This window comes from Hydractinia symbiolongicarpus, chromosome 4, assembly GCF_029227915.1.
Source record: "Hydractinia symbiolongicarpus strain clone_291-10 chromosome 4, HSymV2.1, whole genome shotgun sequence".
In the NCBI taxonomy this organism is placed as follows: Eukaryota; Metazoa; Cnidaria; class Hydrozoa; order Anthoathecata; family Hydractiniidae; genus Hydractinia; species Hydractinia symbiolongicarpus.
In genome coordinates, this window is record NC_079878.1 from 6,471,403 (window position 1) to 6,490,088 (window position 18,686).

General features: G+C 31.7%; 2 protein-coding genes across 4 annotated transcripts; both read right to left on the reverse strand.

Moving 5' to 3' along the window:
• Nucleotides 1-712: 712 nt before the first annotated feature.
• Nucleotides 713-6,318, reverse strand: LOC130640994 (protein phosphatase 1 regulatory subunit 7-like). The gene is made up of 9 exons (XM_057447618.1): nt 6,196-6,318; nt 6,061-6,104; nt 5,168-5,233; nt 4,959-5,092; nt 4,328-4,490; nt 3,653-3,769; nt 3,249-3,353; nt 3,074-3,160; nt 713-1,376 (listed from the first exon to the last, which is right to left on the reverse strand). Exons 1-9 carry the CDS (start codon nt 6,245-6,247, stop codon nt 1,188-1,190), a joined length of 957 nt encoding a protein of 318 aa, XP_057303601.1. The 5' UTR covers nt 6,248-6,318; the 3' UTR covers nt 713-1,187.
• Nucleotides 6,319-6,322: 4 nt separating this feature from the next.
• Nucleotides 6,323-18,395, reverse strand: LOC130640995 (uncharacterized). Of its 3 annotated transcripts, XM_057447620.1 has the most exons (11): nt 16,851-18,395; nt 14,647-14,701; nt 13,734-13,979; nt 12,176-12,242; nt 11,790-11,870; nt 11,032-11,092; nt 9,501-9,616; nt 8,284-8,389; nt 7,913-7,968; nt 7,398-7,533; nt 6,323-7,014 (listed from the first exon to the last, which is right to left on the reverse strand). In XM_057447620.1, exons 2-11 carry the CDS (start codon nt 14,658-14,660, stop codon nt 7,004-7,006), a joined length of 894 nt encoding a protein of 297 aa, XP_057303603.1. In that variant the 5' UTR covers nt 14,661-14,701; nt 16,851-18,395; the 3' UTR covers nt 6,323-7,003. The 3 variants fall into 3 exon arrangements, with proteins under 3 accessions (XP_057303603.1, XP_057303602.1, XP_057303604.1); XM_057447619.1 differs by lacking the exon at nt 16,851-18,395 and having other exon boundaries at nt 14,647-16,822; XM_057447621.1 differs by lacking the exons at nt 6,323-7,014; nt 16,851-18,395 and having other exon boundaries at nt 7,415-7,533; nt 7,913-7,988; nt 14,647-16,829.
• Between the last annotated feature and the right edge of the window lie 291 nt (nt 18,396-18,686).

Sequence of the window (18,686 nt, forward strand, 5' to 3'; positions counted from 1 at the left end):
GTTCCATTCCCTGTATTTCATAGTAAACATTTAGTAACCATTAAATATAGAGAATGGAAAATGTTATGGGAACAACTAAAAATCATGTAAGACTGGATGTACTTATTTTTTTACAATATTTCAGCCGAAAATGCACGGTAATATTTACAGATGTTTTCTTTAGGATTGGAACAAATACATGGTGTTTTTATAAAAACATGCACATCCTGGAAAAGTATTGTTTCTTTGTAATGACATTTGCTCTTTAAGGAATTGAGGCTGATTATGTTCTTAAAGTTTTCTTAAGCCTTATTCTTTTAAACGTTCTTAGAAAAAGGCTTTAAAAAAGTGTAACTAAGGTCGTTAATAGTGGGTATTATGAGTAGCGGACGCGGAATTAAATGAAAAACTTTTTTTCAACTTCCTTTTCTTGCATGTGGAGATCAACTTTTTGGGTGCGATCATAAAATAGAAACTAAAGATTTTCCGCAAAAATAAAACAACCAATTAAAAGGCTTGAAATATCCGGGAAGATCAACTTCTGTCTTGGTTGTTCTCGTAATTTTGGCGAAAATAGTTTTGACACAATGATTTGCGTCACAACTTCAGGTATTCACCAACGAGCGTGATTTTCTTTACACCATGTCTCGTTTCTTATGACAATGATTTTCGCTTGCGTCAAATCACCGCAATAATTAACATCAATTTTAATTCGTGTAAAAGATAAAAAATGTTGAACTATTTATAGAATTATTTGGCAGTTAAATTAATACAATTTCGACCAAACCGCTATATAAAAACTCTAAATTACTTTACATAGAGAAACTGGAACATAACAAAACGCATTATATCAAATCTCTTTCTCAGGGTGGCCACGGATTCATTGTTCAAAATTAAATGAATTTAAGGATAACAAAGGGCTTTTGGCCATTACTTAAGAAAACTTTTAAATTTTTGAGGGTAGTAATTTTTAGATATTCCTGCTGAAAAAGTTAAAAAATATTGGATTTTCAGCTGGAAATCTCAAAGTGTTTTTGTTGAGGAAACTTTCTCAAAATATGTATATCACTTCACCGATGGCGTGATCACCCTGATTGTGTAAATCTAAAATCCGATCGCATGGAACATCAAAAGAAAGTTTTTGTCGTAGGTATACAGACAAATCTGTTGTGAAGTGTCCTTTAAATATTACTTTATGAAGGATATATCTAATATGCGTTCGTAGTCATTGTGGCATCGAGTTGTTTCAACTTGGGCAATGCAAGCAGAACTTTTCTTCGATAAGCCGCAGTGTCACTCAACTGTAACGGATTCCGTTCTAAGTACAAAGTCTCTAAGTTTGTAAGTTTAGCCAAATGATCCACGTCTTTCCACTCGGCTACTTGGTTATCGTTGCACTGAAAAGAAATGTAGAAAAAATAATTTTTTATTGAAGAAAATGATTGCCAAAGACAGTGATAAATCTCTCTCAGTTTTCCAGATCGCTGCAAATTATAAGAACACAATCAATATGCAAAAGGCAACTGTTGTTCTTAATGTAGCAAGCTTCAGGGTATTATATTTAAAAAGTAGTTTTTTTCCTATATACGACATTCCCAAGAAATTGATATTTGATTAAAGGATGATTCACAATGCCGCTAAAAATTTACACAAATATGATTGCTCTTTAAAACACGAGAGAAATGCTTCTGGTAAGTTGGTACGAAGGATTGACCCATGGAATAGAATTAAATTTGTCGCTGAATGTAGACTCGTCTATGACCAGCCTTAATTGTTACCAATCTAAAGTCTCGTTTCCATTTGACTACAATCTCCGCCACAGTGCAAAAGAAGCTTTTTTGTTAGCGCATGCGCACTTTAATTCTGTCAAAGTGCGCATGCGCTAACAAACTAGAGTTTTTGTCAGAGTTTTTCCAGACATGTACAAAACATCCGCGTGTGCATATTCATAAAACTATTAAACAACAGCGACCAATCTTTTTGTTGTTTACAGAAACAACAAGTTTGAACTTGCATTGTTGCTTAGTAAAGACGTTTTAATTTCAACGTTTTTTGGTTTTGATGACGTCATAACATCTAGACAATGACGCATTTAATTAAAAAAAAAACGATGGCTATTTACTGTTGAAGTGTAAACACTAGCAACAAATCAAATTTAACAAACTTTTGTAAGAAAAATTTTTGGTATCTCTTTAATAATGGTCGTATTTTGTTTGCAAAAAAAAAAACCAAAAAAAACACCGTGATACAGGCACACGAAATAGCGTGTAATTTAAAGACGGGCGACCGCTTTATCTTTCTACAAGGTAATGACTGGTCTATATTATAATACCCGTATACGTCTGTCTGGTACGCAACGCAGTATAAAAAGGACCGGCGCACCCGTGTTTTTTAACTTTATTTGGTATGTTAACCAGTGAACTCTCTCAAACTAAAAATGTTTTAAATTCTAATCTAGCATGGAAATCCCAGAGTGTTTACCTGTTGAATCCGTTTTCCACAATTCTAATCCGACATATTTAATGTTGTCGGATTTTGCCATTACTTATCCATTTTTGTGCGTAAAAGTCAGAAGTTATGTTATAAACGAATTAATTCTACTAACAGAAAATCAAAGTAAAATGCAAAGTATTACCCAGTACATTGTCAAATGGAATTTTCATATGATTTTAAAAATGCTAAAGCCGTCAGACAAAAAATTCTGACGTCTATTTATTACCTTGGTCTCATACTACAATCGTTTAAGTTTTGTCATCACTACAACTGTGTCAGAAGTTATGGACCGTAGACACCCTCATACTTTCAAGGCCCAAAAGAGCCCATATGGAAATAAAATTAAAGGGGACAAATAGGAATTTTAGGAATTATGAGTAAACATGTAATTAAGTTTATTTCAAACTAAAGACATAATGACCCCCTTTTTAGCCACAATCTTCATACTGGATGGGTGTCACATCGCCACTGTTTTTGGAATATGAAATGTTTTGTATCGGGTAATTATTCGGGCTTTAACACATAAGAAAGGTAATTGTTGTGCTGTGCAGAGAAGTTGCAATATCAATTCCTAAACAAATAACAGTAAATAAATTCTCACCCAGAATTCTTTTAACTCTTTTAAATCGTCAAGTCCCTCTATTGTAGATATCCTGTTGTTGCCCACATCTAACGTACTTAACTTGATCTGGAAGAACATCAAATTTAAAAAAAATGAGTTGCCCGAACGAATGAACGAACGAACGAACGAACGAACGAAGGTACAAATCACTTACATTATTTGATAGGTTTTCTATTTTTTCAATTCCATTGAAACTAATATACAGATCTTCCAGATTAACCAACTTATTTAAACCTTCCAGCTTCGTGATACGATTGCTCTAAAGAGAAAGACATCTATGTCAGCAAGAAACCGTACAGAAAATGTTTCAAACATGCACTACATAAAAAGACTATCTGAAATTATGTTAAAGTAAATGAAGCTTGAACAATTGTGTTAATTGTTCTGCTTAAGAACATTTTATAAAACAGGTAGGGTAAAATTGATCTGTAATTGCCCACTGCCTGTTATATGGCAAATAATCTGTATGTTATAGGACCAATGTGCCAGTCATTAAGATTTTATGACAACCCCACTAAGGTTTTAAAACAACACCATAACCACACACTATTTTCGTACCTGTATACTTATGAGCCGAAGCTTCACCAATGAATCTAAATTTTCTAGCTTTGTAATTTTATTCTGTCCAAGGTAAAGTTCTTCAAGATTTACCATAGTTTCAATCCCTTCAATTTTCTAAACACAACCAACATAATACAACAGGTATATACATTTTTCACAAAACCTTAAACATGCTTGCAAAACACAAAAAATGAAAGCTCTGAAACTATAACGCCCCTAAAACTAACTTTTGGCATCTCATTATTTGGTTCGTGTCTGTAGTTAGCTACAAGACAACTCTCAGTAACACCAGGTAAAACGAATTTTGGTTTTTAAAAATCCTTATATATAACTCGAGGTGACTTACACAGTCATTAGTCTCCCTTCGATGAACTTCTATTGATAATCTATTTTTTTTATTTTGGTAAAGAAATCCAGAAGATGAAAATTTCGAAATCAAATCTGTTACCTAGTTTAACTCACAATCATTAATTGTTCCTTTAAATACAACTTAATTGCAAAGCCTATAAGAAATTTTAGCACAATGCATACTATGCTATACTTAAAGGACAACCATTTTAACTCTATCGTAAATTTTCTTTAACTCAAATATACAATGAGCTGAACCATTTCTCCTAACCTTACAAGTTCGACTTACCAGGGTTTCAATGCAAAACAAATACGTTAGCCTACCCTTATTCTGTTAGAACCAAGCTCCAGCATAGTTAGATTAACCAATGTAGAAATATTTTCAATTTTCGTTATTCTATTTCGGATCAGGTACAGTTTTTTCAGTTTCACCAACATCTCGATATTTTGTATCTTTTTTGTTTTGTTAAATGAAACGTCCAACGTTCTAAAAAGAAAAATAATTAAGTGTGTAAGTATAAAATATGGATTGTTAGGCTCCAATTGTAATTTCTATAGAAGATAGAGAAAGAGTTAGGATCTGCCTTAAATACACTTTTGGTCTGGTTGTGAGGTGAAGATATTGCTAATAGAGGATTTGCTTTAAAATAATTATCTTTGGAACACAGAAAAGGAAGTTCTAAAACATTCTGTGTCTTTTGTTTCCCTTTTGAGAAAAAATTATTTAACTTTAAATTGGGAAAAGGTTGTGTAACGACCTCTCTTAAAGTCAGTCAATGCCCAATCCCTGGAAAATCTAAGCTATTGCCTCTTCCCTGTAAACTTAAACCCGACATAAAATAGCAGTTGCTGGTCTAAATTAGTTGTCTTTTTGACCTCGGAAGACTCGAGTTTGCTAGACTGATGTCCAGGGAGTGTGTAAAAATGATTAAAAGAAACTAAAGACAAATCTTACGTAAGTTCTGTTAGCGTTTCTAGGTTTTCGATAGAAGTCAGTAAGTTATCGTACAAATCTAATTCTTCCAGCGTTGCATGATGACCGTGAAGGTTTTCAATTTGTTTTATGCGATTTTGACGTAAACATAAGCCCTACAAAAACAACATCAGTAAAACTAAAAAGTAGTTATGACTAAACATTGCTTTGTTTACACAATGATAACATACCTTTATATTCTTTACTTGGTCAATACTTGGTATACTATCCAACCTTGCATGTGTTAAATCAACAACCTAAAAATACAACTTTTTTACTTGTATAGATAAAAATAATTTTTTGAGAAAACAATATTTTGCACAAACAATATACATCAATTAATGAAAGATTCAGATTTAATACAGTGAATAACAAAATAACAGTCTAAGGGGCAAATACTTCCTTCCTTAGCATGATATTTTTTTCGGGTTCTGTTTATATAGGGAAACGTCTCTATATAAGAAAATGAATTACTGCTAACCAAAATCTCTATTATGATCACGCAAGATATTGGTAGGCAAGTAAATGTTTTTTCAACTGGTTTGTCAACTCGAGATTTTGACTGGAAAACATTTTCCCATAGTAGATGATCGACACAGTGGAATTATTCTGTCCTTTACCGTAATTTGTCTGTTTTCATACATCAATACAAAACAAACTCAAACTAAAACTTGGTGCAGTGAAATTACGAAACCATCGCACAAAATTTTAGAAATTATGATTTGATAAAGAAACTATAAAAGAGTTACATAGGCTTAGGCTGAAAGGCTGTTCCAATTTACATTGTTGATTATTTGTAAATTTCGAAAATGACTGTAGCATAAAAAGCCCTGCAAACAAAGGATAACAACTTAATCCATAAGCTTGCCAGTGCATAATCTTTAGTTTAATTGGTAACTCAAACAAGTATTAGGCAATATACAACAAATGATAAAAAATGTCTCATAATTGTTAAAGTGAAGTAAGCAGAGATTCCTTTTTGCTCTTCAAAAATCCAGGAAATTACCAATAAGGTATTAAAAATCAATTTCCAACCATTTTTTTTTAAAATAGGCTAAAAATTTTTTTCAAAGGAAAGTCATACCTCGTCGTCTTCCTGCACTGAAAGCAAACGATGAAGTTCAGGTTCTATAATATACAAAGGAAACAGTGTACACCAAAAGAATCTGCTTATCTTTTAACTTGGTATGTTTTCGCAACAGGCATACAACCAGTTTACCTCCTTCTGAACGACGATCCTGCTCATCACCAGAGGTTAGTGGAGATTCCATGTTTTTATATGTATACTAAATTAAATTATAAGATAAATCATAAGTTGAGAATTATGGAATCAATAATACAATAGGTACTCTCAAGACAACATAATCTAAAAAACTACTACAACATAATGTAAAAATACAAAACAAAATACTGTTGTTTTTATTACATTTAGAAAATTTCATTACAGTTAGAAAATTGATTCATATGTATAAAAAGAATGTTTAAAATTACAACATATTTCTTTACAACAAAAAAGGGCAAAAAATGTGTCATTCCAAAGTCCTTATGTCACATCTCGACTTTTCCTGATAAAAACTAATTTCTCACAAGGTGCAAGTATTCTGGCAACATATTTCTCAGATCTTGATTAAGGCAATGCCCTATGATCAGGCTGAGTTCTTAAAATTCAGGTTTTCTTTTGTTGTGCAAAGGGAAGACCAAAACGAAAAAAGCTCTATTTCAAATATTTTCGTATAATTACAAAATTACATTTCTTTATTTATTATGTTGATGCAAACATAATCTACAAAATTAGTGTAATAAAAAAATTGTAGAAAATATATAAAAATATACAAATATTATACAATTTATATTTACATAATTAGAAAAAAAATAATCTCTAACTATTTAGAATTTACCAAATGCAATCCAAAAATTTTTCCGGCACATACCAGCAGATAATATTCCGCTAAAGGTCAAGTTAAAAATTGAAAACAATTTAATGTCACCAAGGGTAATCCAAAAAAATCACAGAAAACCAGCCACCATCATTCATTAACTAAAAAAAGACAAAATAATCCTTTTTTTACAATTTTGTTTTAAAATTTTAGCCAATTTATTTTTAAAACTTCTGAGATAAGGTGTTCTATAATTTAATGTTCTTAAGCATCATCGGGTACAATTCTAAGACCTACAAATGTCAAACAGTCAAACTCCTTTCAACCCTGCAAACCCAGTGCACATGAATAGGGAAAAAAAGATTTTAAAAATAGTCATTTTGAAGGTTTTTCTCAAGAAAATTAACTTTTCAAAGATTCCCTTGAATGACTTAAAAAATGTTTTGGTCTGGCAGCCCATAATGAAGAGTCAAAACTGAGTAATGAGAGAACATATCAATTTTTAAATTTTGTAATGATATATATGACAAGAATATATTCTTACAAGTTCCAAAATCTCTCTTTTGCCATTTTCTGTAAATACTTGAACGATTGTTAACTTTTTTTTCTGACTTCTTCGGAGGTGCAGGGTTGATTACTTGTGACAAGATGGATGCAAAATATATAAAACTTAACATCATCTAGAAAAGTTAATAATTCACATCATGTAACATGTATGGGAATATTCTCAAACTTGTTAAACAAAAAATTCTGATTCAGGTGCTTAGTGTGTGGATATAAGACTATAAGATTCTCCTGCACCAATTCATTTTAAAAATATATTTTGGCTGAATTCGCCAATTCACAATTAAGTTTTATTTAAATATTATCATGAGAAATCTAATTAGTGTATATACTGATTTTAACATCTAGTTAACTTTTTAGGAATTTTAACGAGTTTTATTGAACTGAAGATAGCGCTTACAGGCAAAATATATGTTCAAAACTAACCATTGTTGTTTATATACAATTCATTTTAGCTTTGCTTGTGTAAGATATTAAACTTTATAGTAAACTTACTTGTAAAGCCATAAGACTTTCAGGTAACCAGTGAACAGCAACAACACTTGCAGCACCTTTAAGAAGTGTTGCAGAACTAGAAAACATTCATAAATTGTGTCTTTGCTTGACTTTCCTGTTCCAAAGTATAATTATTATTTCTCGACATAAATTATACCACCAATTTATATATAAATTCATATCCACAATTTGCAAAAAATTTTACGTTACGTAAAGTTACGAAAACTCTTACTCCCTATTTAGAACACATTCTCAAACAGAAAGATTTAGCCGACATATTGCATAATTGGACAAGTGGATTTACGTTTATGATGCCTAAACTATCAAAATATGTCCTATTAAAATTTATTGTTGCAAAGTTAAACACATACCACACAAAGTTCCAGTAGAGATTGATGTAAACAAAAGTTCAGAGTATAATTCCAATGAGAAATATTTGCCGGCACGATGCCCACGAACACCATTAAATGCTTTAGGCTAAAACAAAATCAATTAAGCTTGAACTTCTATATCAAATAAATAAACAAATAAGTTTTCAAAAGGATAAAAACAGAACAGGGAAAATACCAATGTATTGGGAGAGTGGTTTATGGAAGCTTTAACTCTTTGAATAATTATCATTTTTTTTTTTTGTATTACCTGTGCTATGACAACATATATTGCAACATATTGTATTGTGCATATTTTAGACATTGATGACAATCTTAATCACGCTATGCTGCATGAGCTCTAACTTCTGAAGTATTTTTATTTTTAACTAAATATTTATATTTTTAATTTTTAACTGGACTTGAGAACTATATAATTATGCTTCCGAAATATTTTTATTTTGAATATTCTTCTACAAAAAAATATTTCAAAAACAAAACAAGGGGGGCTAAAATTATGCAAAAATCTAGTGTGCTAAAAACAACGATTTTAAAAAACACACCATATCTTTCTAAAAGTAAAATAATAAAAACAAACACTAATCGATCTCAATATAATGGCTGGAAAGAGAAAAAGGGAGGTCGGACTTGTTGTTCCAGCAAAGTATGTTGCTTTGACAGGGAGCAAGATATTCGGAGATATATTGTTCGACAAGTTAAAAAAAAGAAAAACACCCTAACTTTGAATTGGATATTATAACCACGAGTGTTATTAATACCTCAACCGGCAAAATAAATAATTAATTGTTTATAGTAGTATTTCCTTATTCCCTGTCAACTATTTTAAAATTACTGTTAATTCAAATAAGCCCTCATGGGGGCTTATTCAGGAGTGGGGGCTTATTTGTCAAAATGGGTTTTGGGCAGGGGGCTTATTCGGGAGGGGGGTTATTCAAAAGTGGGGGCTTAATCGATCATTTACGGTAATTATAAATCAGGTACACATGAATTTGTAAAATGATGAAATAGAGTAGACAGGGGATTCTGAATTGGGACACAGGTAGTAACTAATTTATTTATAAATTTACAAATCTTGGATAAAAAGGACAAAAATTCATTCACTATTGTATATCATTGAGAGGTCTATGGGATAGGTGTTTACCAAGGGTAATAAACTTTTTTACACAACTTGTCAGACATTTTCAAAAAAAATTAATTACCATGACTCTTGCTATTAAAGTGTATATTCCACCAAACAAAAACAAAGTGGACAAATACGATTGTAATAAAAACTTCATTGTAGCAGTGTGATGCATGTATTGTTTGGTTAACTTGACTATAAAATACAAAACTACATCTTAAAATGTGTTATCTCAATGTTGCTCAACAATTCACTATAAACATTAAGAATACTTAACATTACTATCTCGCCTGCGAGGATAGCATTGATTTCCAACTTGTAACTAACTATCAATGTCCCAAATTTGGTTCGCAAAGTTTTATTGGAGAGACTCGAACCAGCACCTTAGCAGAACATCGCATCTATGTGCAAAGCGCTAATCACCTGGAACTAATTTGTGAATATTTAATCGAAGTTGCTAATCTTTACCCTCTTTTGGGCTGGTGTGTTAATTAATACGAAACATTTTTTATCGCTTCGTATGTATTTCAGCAAAATAATTTCCATCTTCGTAGCATAACTTTTTTATTACAACACCATAAACTTCAAAAAGGAAAGACACATGATGGAGAAAGATTTAAAAATACGCTTTTTGATAAAGGTAAAGAGGGTTCAGTGAATTTTCCTCTGTCTGTGAATGTATGAGCAAAGCAAAACCCATTCAATTTTTTATAGCCTATCTCAGCTTTTTTAAAATGCAGTAAAATTCCTTAACAGCATGTATTTATGTTTATGTTAATTTTGCTTATGGTGTCTGCCGGCAGACAATTCTTTTCCTTTACACACTGCTGGTCCTTTATTTTGTATCAAGATTTTATAAGAACCTGGTTTGTTTACTGGTATTTAAGGTTAAAAACAATAGGTCGTTGTTTAGAAAAAAGGGATAGAAATAAAAGAAATATAGAGAAGTAAGAATAATGACCAGTCGGTTTTGCATTCTGATATTCTTATAAAAAAGAAAGTGCACCGTAAAGCGTCACATTTTTAAAATTGTTTCCGCAAAAAATTATAATTTTAAAAATATCACTGATTAACCCATTTAGCTGCTTTAAGTTTGCACAAAATTTGAACATCTAAACGTCTAAGTTTCTTTGTGTCCAAATAATTCTTTTAGCAATCGACCAGAGTCATTTAATAGACTTTAAAACCTGGCCTGATTTGCGGTCATAGGTCAAGTGGCATACACTACTTTTGTTTTTCCAAGTGTAAATTAAACAACACAATTGGGTGTGTCACAATTGTAAATGTATTATAGTTACACCTTTTTTAATAGCGAGTTTATACAGCTTTTGCATCTTGTTTAAATTAGTCTTAAAATATTCCAGAGAACACAGTTCATATAAATTGCACAAACTTTGCTAACAGAAAGAAAAATACTATTCATTATATGACAAGCGTTTAGTTGCTTCAGTTTATAGGACTTCACGAAATCCCTCTGTGCATTATGCCAAATCGCAACTTGTTGCATCTGAAAGCCTGCACTTGACGGTGTCGAAATTAACCAAGAGCATATATCGTGCATGAATGTTCTGCAACTTAAGGAAGTATTATTAATGTAAATAGAAAAGTACCTGTAAAAGCTAGTGAGATAAGCAGATTGGAAAACTGAAAAATCACCATAACAGCCACAGCCTAAAAAACACATTAAATTACTATAGGATTATGAAGAATTTCTTTTTATAATTTCCAAATCATTGCTAATACAATTGTGAAAGTTTTTGTTGAGTATCAAAATATCACAGTTTAAATTTCTGGACAATAGTTTTAAAAAAAGGTTTGAAATGTAGGTGTTTTTGTTTTATCTGAGAAAATAATAGAATATTAATAACAGTATAATTCTAATTTAATTAACAATTAAAAATACTTTCTCCATCATATATTTTAAATTTATTTACTTTAGAAAACCTTTTGTAAATCATACTCAAATAAACACTAGTTGCTGTGACAAAACCAAAGTTTTTAAAACCCTTTATAATAGTTCTCCTCCATGCTGCAATTTTTTACATATATTTTCATAGACTTAGCATTTACATTATGGTCAGATGAAGTAGTTAAATACAAAAAATGTAATCATAAATTAGAAAAAGTAACATTTTCCTAAAAGTAAGAAAAATTACCAGCATAAAAAAAAACAAGGCAAAATTATAAGAAGAGAAAAATAAGGTTTCCACAATGACAATAACAGTGTCAAAATGGTAAAGGAAAAGAAGAAAATAACTTAGACATATTCTTAAAGAACTTGAAATTCAGGAAAGACTTATCAAAGGTTATAAAGGGTATGAAATTAAGAGACAGGGTTAAATACTTAAAAATTAGTGATTTAACATACCGCAATGTAAGACGTATGTTGTTTCCTAACAAATTTGCTAGCAAGTGCATCTACCAATGCTAGTGTAGTGAGACAAAGACACTATAAAAATAAATACACAAGTTCTAGTATAAATTTTTTTTAAAGAAATCATTCAATTCTGTAAACACACATTCCTAACATATTCTGAATATTTGGAGGTTTTACAATAAGCCTAATTAAGACCTACTTTAAGTTAAAAAAATTTCCATGGCTTAATTACGAATCTTACATGTATATACAAATAAAATGCTCAGAGTTGTAGCTTTTTGACTTACAAAATAATAATATTAAGAATCAATATTCTTGAAAATACTTCTATAAATAATTTTGGCATTCATTTTTTCAAGACAGGAAAGCATATTTACCTGTAAGACCAGTGTAATAACAAAGATGTTTTCTGCAACACGTACAGGTATTCGTCTTCTTCGTGCTCTAAACAGTCATTCAAATAAGTTTGTTTGCATAACTTTGCATAACAGGTGTCGCCAACTCCTTTGTATTTCATTATGTCAAAGGGATATAAAATTCCAGACACTTCTGAATTTTACTGTCAGTTTATGCCATTTTTTCTAAGTGACCCAATAAAATTTCTAGTACAGTACTGGTAATGTTGTTTAACATCGCGCCTCACGTATCACAACTGTATTCTCAATCCACTACAGACGTTGTATCAAAAGGGCTTCACGATGCATCTGTCTCGATATCATTCTCAAAGCTATCGAGCCATTAAGAGTTTCTTATAATAGAACTATTTTAAAAATAAGAGTTATTTAACAATGATCGCTGATGTTTAAATATAATTATACTTTCTTTGTTTTATATTCTTTTAACTTATGCATAACAATCTATAGGGTGTACAGCTAGCATTAATCATTCTTTGGAAAACATTGCACCAGCATTGCGTATATTAAATTAAATATTATAAGTTGAACTATATTTTCACGTCTGGTTGATCTTTCAATGATCTTGTTTACGCAGCAATGTTTTTACATTACACGCGCTTCTTATAAAGATCTTTGTTAAAAAATGTACCCAGAGGCTGCATATGGTCAAACATCCTACGTAAATATTTATTATAGCTTGTTTGTTACAACTCTGTCATTTGACCATAAAGCTCATATCCAGTAGGCACATCGTGGATTAAAAAATTTGCCGTAGATAGAAATGGTTTTTTAGATCGCATTTTAAAAATTTAAGAATGGAGAACGGTTGTAAAAAAGCTTCATTAGAGATTGCATTTTAAAAGTTTAAGAACGAATAGCAGCGATAGAAAAAAAATAAGTTGAAAAAGTAATCCGCTAGAATTACTTAAATAAATACGAAAGTTAAAAATTTTCTTATAATATACACTTATTTATAATAAAAAAAGATAAAGCAGAGATGTGTTTGAAGTAGAAAAACTTTCTCTTTATTCTCATTATCATCTACCATCGCAACACATCAAGACGGATTTTGTCACGATACTAGATTCTCGATAGATCGTGACAATTTATTTTCATTGTTTCTTATTATTATAAACACTGTACATCGCATATCGAGGGAGTCCGCTCACGTTACGTGCTCGATATGTTAAACAACCTTTTTCCAGTACTGTATGTATAACTTCTTGATAAAAAAAAGATGTTTACCATATGCTGATACACTATTTTTTGTCAGGGTTGGTGTCTGATAAATCCATAGGTTAATTGTAATTTTTTTTGTAAAAATTATTTTTATAATTTGTAAATCGTTCAGCCTTGATTAAACCAACATTTAAAACTTTAAAGCAAATAACCGTAAAGTTTGAAGATGTGCATACAGCTAGCCTCACAAAAATAATAATAGGTTGGGAGTTAAATCTACCCTTTGTATTGTGAACCCCTAGATCAGCTCAAAATAACTTTTTTAAATACTAAAAGCAACTTTAAAAAACGATATAATAACCTGCTAATCGTGCGCTGATCCATGTTTTCGTAAACCTTTACTTTACTTCTTAACTGAAAAGCAGTTCGTTCAAGCATATCTGCAATTTGTATGGCTTTATGCGTGATATTGCCATCCTCATCCTCCTTCTGGCTCTTTAGACATGATTCAATGGTTGTGTGAAATGCATTACTATCGTTGGATGAAAAAAAGTCGTTTTCATCACCCTCTCCTTGGATTAGTGAATTATCTCCATAATTGGACATTCTAATACAAAAAAACATGATACAATGTAACAATGAAACAAACATGATACAATGTAACAATGAAACAAGCAGTCTTGTGATTTTAGCAAGATTATACTTACATGACCACAAACGCCATAACAGAACTGGGCGTGCCATTTTCAGGTCTTAATTGCACGCGTAAAACCGACATCATGTGTGTACAGCCTTTCTAATTCAAATTTTTTGTGTGGGTAATTTTCAGCTGATGTGAACCTTTATGCTGTTTTCCGTGGCCATTTACCCATTTCTCGTCAGCAAAACACAAACATTTATTTTTGTGTCTGACGTTGGAAAATTGCCTTCTAAGTTCAAGTTTTTTTTTCCTAGCGAGCTTGTTCACATTTAAACTACTATTTAGGGTAAATAAGCAAAATACTCAGCAACCACTTTTATGATTTTTATTAATTCTTGCACGTAAGGGATACTTGTTTTGCCTTTATATCTATGCTTTCTATCGAGGCAATTGAACGATTCTATAAATCGCGAAGAAAAAATAGTTTGGAAAAAAATAGGTTTGGAAAATTGAACATACAATTATCCAAACTTGTCTACATAAAATAAACTTTTACACCAGCCTTTCTTTCATTGTCAGGACAGCTTAATGGGCATGTGAAATATTGGTGCTATAAAAACATTTCTAGTCCTACCTTGTTAATTCCATTTACTGGACTGTGTTCTGATAAACATTTTCTTTTTCTAAATCTATAAACACATTTAACTTAAAAAATATGGAAAAAATAATTTGGTACTGGTTAAGAATTGCCCTTTTTGACGAAAACAAAGTAATTGCTGTTTTACAGGCAACCAAGATAATTTGTTGGTAAAAATAAAAATCATTATAATTTATTAAATTATGTGTTTTGTTTACTGGACAATACTCTGAAATAACCAGTTGATGAGGTAAAAAGCTTAAAATATTTGCATGTACAAAGATATCTTAAAAAAATATGAAGTTAATTATCGTGTATTGACAGTATGTTGCAAGTTATTCCTGTCCTACTTAAACAACTATGGGAATATATATTTTTAAGCTATTTTATTATCTTTCATGGAAAGTTTTTTCATTATAAAAAAAGTCACACACATGCAAAACCTTTTAAAAACACAGTTTTGTCCCTAAAGTCATAACAGTGGAGACGGTGTTATAACAAACATATTTTCCCTTGTCTTTTACATGTAATTTTACTATTTATGAGCAGACTTAAAATCATATTGTTGACAGAGGAAGGTTAATACCTTGTTTTACGCATGTATGTGTACTATGTATACATGGTAAACTATAACAAGTGACATTTTCGAATTTTTAATGAGTATATATACATATACATATGGTTTTCATTTTTTGATTGCAATCATTTTTTAAGAATCTATATTATTAAGTTATGGTTACAGTTAGTCTGGTTCTTGGAACACCTTATTATTCATTTTCCTTTGATTTAGCCAAAAAACTTATGTCTCAAATGTTAAATTTTCTGACGTTTCATCACGACATGAATAACACTACTTTAGCGTCAAATAACTTGGAAACGAGGTGGTGCTGTCAGTCATTTTTCAACACATGGGTAACTAGGGACCACCTGGGACCATATTGGGTAAGTTTCCAAAATCTGGGTCCCAAATCCGTTTTGGAATGGACAGGTTGATAATGACGTCATCAAAAAACCTTAAAACCCCAATATTTCTGTAACCGTTTGTCAAAAGTGCATGATCCTATACATTTTCTTGATCAGTGTTTGAAGCTCTACTCTACTTGCTAAAAAAATTTGTCAAAGGAGTGGTCCCAAGAAAAATCAAAAAAATAATTTCATCTAATTTTATTGGAAATGTTTTATTTATTATTATAAAAAACTTGTTTTTGCTCTTATTCGGCCTTTTGTTACAATCCTGTTCTCTGTTATTTAAAAAGTCGTAACGTCATAGTTGGCAAATGGATTTTTTTGTGTGTTAAAAAAGTTAAGCAGTAAGAAAGTGTTATATGTTTTGTACTACATTCATTAATTATCATCATTTCATTTACCACCTCATTTTCTTTACAGAATGAATTGCTTTGTTTGCCTACGAGATGGACTTTAACGAAGGGGGCTGTACCAACAATTTTTGTCTACTCCAAAGCACAGAAAAAAAGGAAATCATAGCAGAGGTTGGAGGAAAGAGACTCTGCATTGACAAAGCGAAAGCTCATTGGTGAAGCTATCTAAAACAACGCCGAAATAGAGCATATCAAAATCTTCTCCTTGAGAATTCGAAATACTGCTAAACTGAATTCGTCTTAGCAGCACCGTCAGTACGAACCGTGGAGACACAAACGATGCTGTCTATGCTAAAAAAGAAGGCAGAGCAATACACAGAAGACACAACCTCTCATGTGACGATGATGCAATGACTTTAAATAACAACGTTTCGTTTTGTATGCAAAATGCCGTTTCACAAGAAAAGGAGGGGCTCAAATAGAAAAGGTCTGCAGTCTTGTGCCTTTAAAAAGCTCATTGAAGGTTTCCATCTCATCATCACTGTCTTCATCTTCTCCAAAATTGTTTTCTTTTTCAATAATGTCATACTCTAATTCTTCCTCTTTTAGCAGGGCAAATTTTGATGTACAGGTTAAGAAACAAGAATAACTTTAAAACAAGAAAACAAAGTTTTAACCTATGTTCAATATCTACAACAAGTCCAAAGTATAAGGTATAGATGAATTCCAGCGTGACATCATTTGTTTACTTTTTAGCGATAAGCTCCTTGGCTCTGGCATTCGCATGGCAGGAAAAAAGATGCTAGGATTTAGTGAAGAAAGGTCTTTTACTGCGGATTTCTTCTAACGGAAACATCGTTGGGGTTATAAAATATAACTTACCAGATAACTTACCGGATCCACCAGTATGGTCGTTTGTAGGTTAAGAACTGGGGCAGGCAGTCTTCATTGACTTGTATAGAGCCTGTAACAGTCTCGAAATGTGGTTAAATAAACTTAAAAAAAAATGTTTATTGAAGTAGCAGACACTGCCTTCTCTGGTAGAATGTTTCTGTTCATTAATAACCCAAGAAACAAATTAAAATTTTCTTTTATCCAGACTACTATGAGGCTTCCATATCCTATTCCAAGTGTCCTCTTGTCAGCGAATTCTCACTCAGTTCAAAAAAGTCATTTGGGTTCAAATTTTCATACCCATTCAATATTTTAAATACTTCTATGACAACAGCTCTCCTCATTTCCAGAAACATCAAATTTCATTGTTAAAGTCTGTCTTCATATGGTAAATGACCAATACCTGTGATCACCTTAGTAAATCTTCCCTGGACTTTTTCTATGCTGCCAATGTCTTTTTGCAGGAATGGCCTCCATGATTGTATACTGTAAATGTGAGGTCTCAATAGGGATTTGTATAATATACATAAGTTGCTTTTGGTTTTGCATTCAAACCTTCGTATGATGACATATTATTCAGTGTAGGTTGATGCCTTCTGATTAATTTGAATTCATTAAAAATTCTAAGAATGCCGTCATGTGAAGAAATGAACTAATAATTACTTTGCTCCACCTAGCGCCCCCGTCTTTTTTCCTGCCACGCAAATGCCAAAGCCGAAAAAGCTTACCATTAAAAATGTAAACAACGGAATTCATCTATACACACAAACAAAAATTAACATTGCCAGATAAAAATTCTTTTTTGATTTACAACTAAAACTATAACTATTAGGATACCATATTGTAGGCAATTGATAATTATATATTTTTTGGCACTATAAGACTGCAACACACATGTTGGCTGCACACAATCAAATCCAAAGGTCTGGAAATCTAAGAGAGGATGGCTTTACTTACTGTACTATGGGCATTAAATGCACAACCATTTTAAACATAAAGGCAAGTGTTCTACTGGCCTCTTCTCCACTACAATAAACCTTTTATTTTAGATGTGTACATTTTCTGTGGTGCTATATAAGCCCTTTTGTGGCAGGCAAAAAGGTGAAAAGGCTCGCCAAGGTGTAGTGTAAGGTGAAGAATTAGTTCATCCCTTTGCACAATGGTCTATAGCTAGCTAGAGTTATTAGACTATCAGGAGAAGCTATAGCTAGACTCTTACATAGTTTAGAGTTTTTAAACTGCTTCAACCCAACAGCAAAAAGAACCAAAAAGATGTCAACCTTTTCCTCACACCACAGCCAAAGAAATTAAAGCGCGGGGATGATACTCTACACAGCTAGCTGCAAACCTCTTGTATTCGCCATGCATTACTAAATATTTTCAGGTGTAATAAGGACAGGATTGCTTTTAGGGAATCAAAATATTACATAATTCTTCTTATTCTTCTTCTATGCCCTTTCGATTTGCAAAAACAGTGTTTTATTTATCTTAGGCGAGGCAAATGACTTTAAAACAAATTTTAATTTTCCTGTGCAAAACTTCCATTTCATGGGTTGTTATAACCAACGCACACCGTTGCAGCTTGTTTGTACATTTTTAGGAAAACCGCACCTGACAATGACGTAACAATTCATTGAAGTATCTTGTACTTAACCGTTTTGAGAACGTGTGTGCATGCACGAACAACTCATTTTAAAACCTGGCTTCCTGGATTTTTTATCTTATCGTCAAAAAAAATTTATTATCACACAAAAAATCTTTGATTATCACATCTTTTATTATTACTTTATTTGTATGTAATATATAAATAATTTTCCTTCTGGG

What these genes read in the sequence shown, in the direction of transcription:
- LOC130640994 (XM_057447618.1), bottom strand. Translation starts at nt 6,247, where the DNA reads ATGGAATCTCCACTAACCTCTGGTGATGAGCAGGATCGTCGTTCAGAA. An exon ending in GGATCGTCGTTCAGAAGGAG is followed by an intron (nt 6,105 to 6,195) that starts GTAAACTGGTTG and finishes TGTATATTATAG; the next exon opens with AACCTGAACTTCATCGTTTG. An exon ending in ACCAAGTAAAGAATATAAAG is followed by an intron (nt 5,093 to 5,167) that starts GTATGTTATCAT and finishes TTGTTTTTGTAG; the next exon opens with GGCTTATGTTTACGTCAAAA.
- LOC130640995 (XM_057447620.1), bottom strand. An exon ending in TATCTCACTAGCTTTTACAG is followed by an intron (nt 9,617 to 11,031) that starts GTACTTTTCTAT and finishes TGTATTTTATAG; the next exon opens with TCAAGTTAACCAAACAATAC. An exon ending in CTCTACTGGAACTTTGTGTG is followed by an intron (nt 7,969 to 8,283) that starts GTATGTGTTTAA and finishes CACTTCTTAAAG; the next exon opens with GTGCTGCAAGTGTTGTTGCT.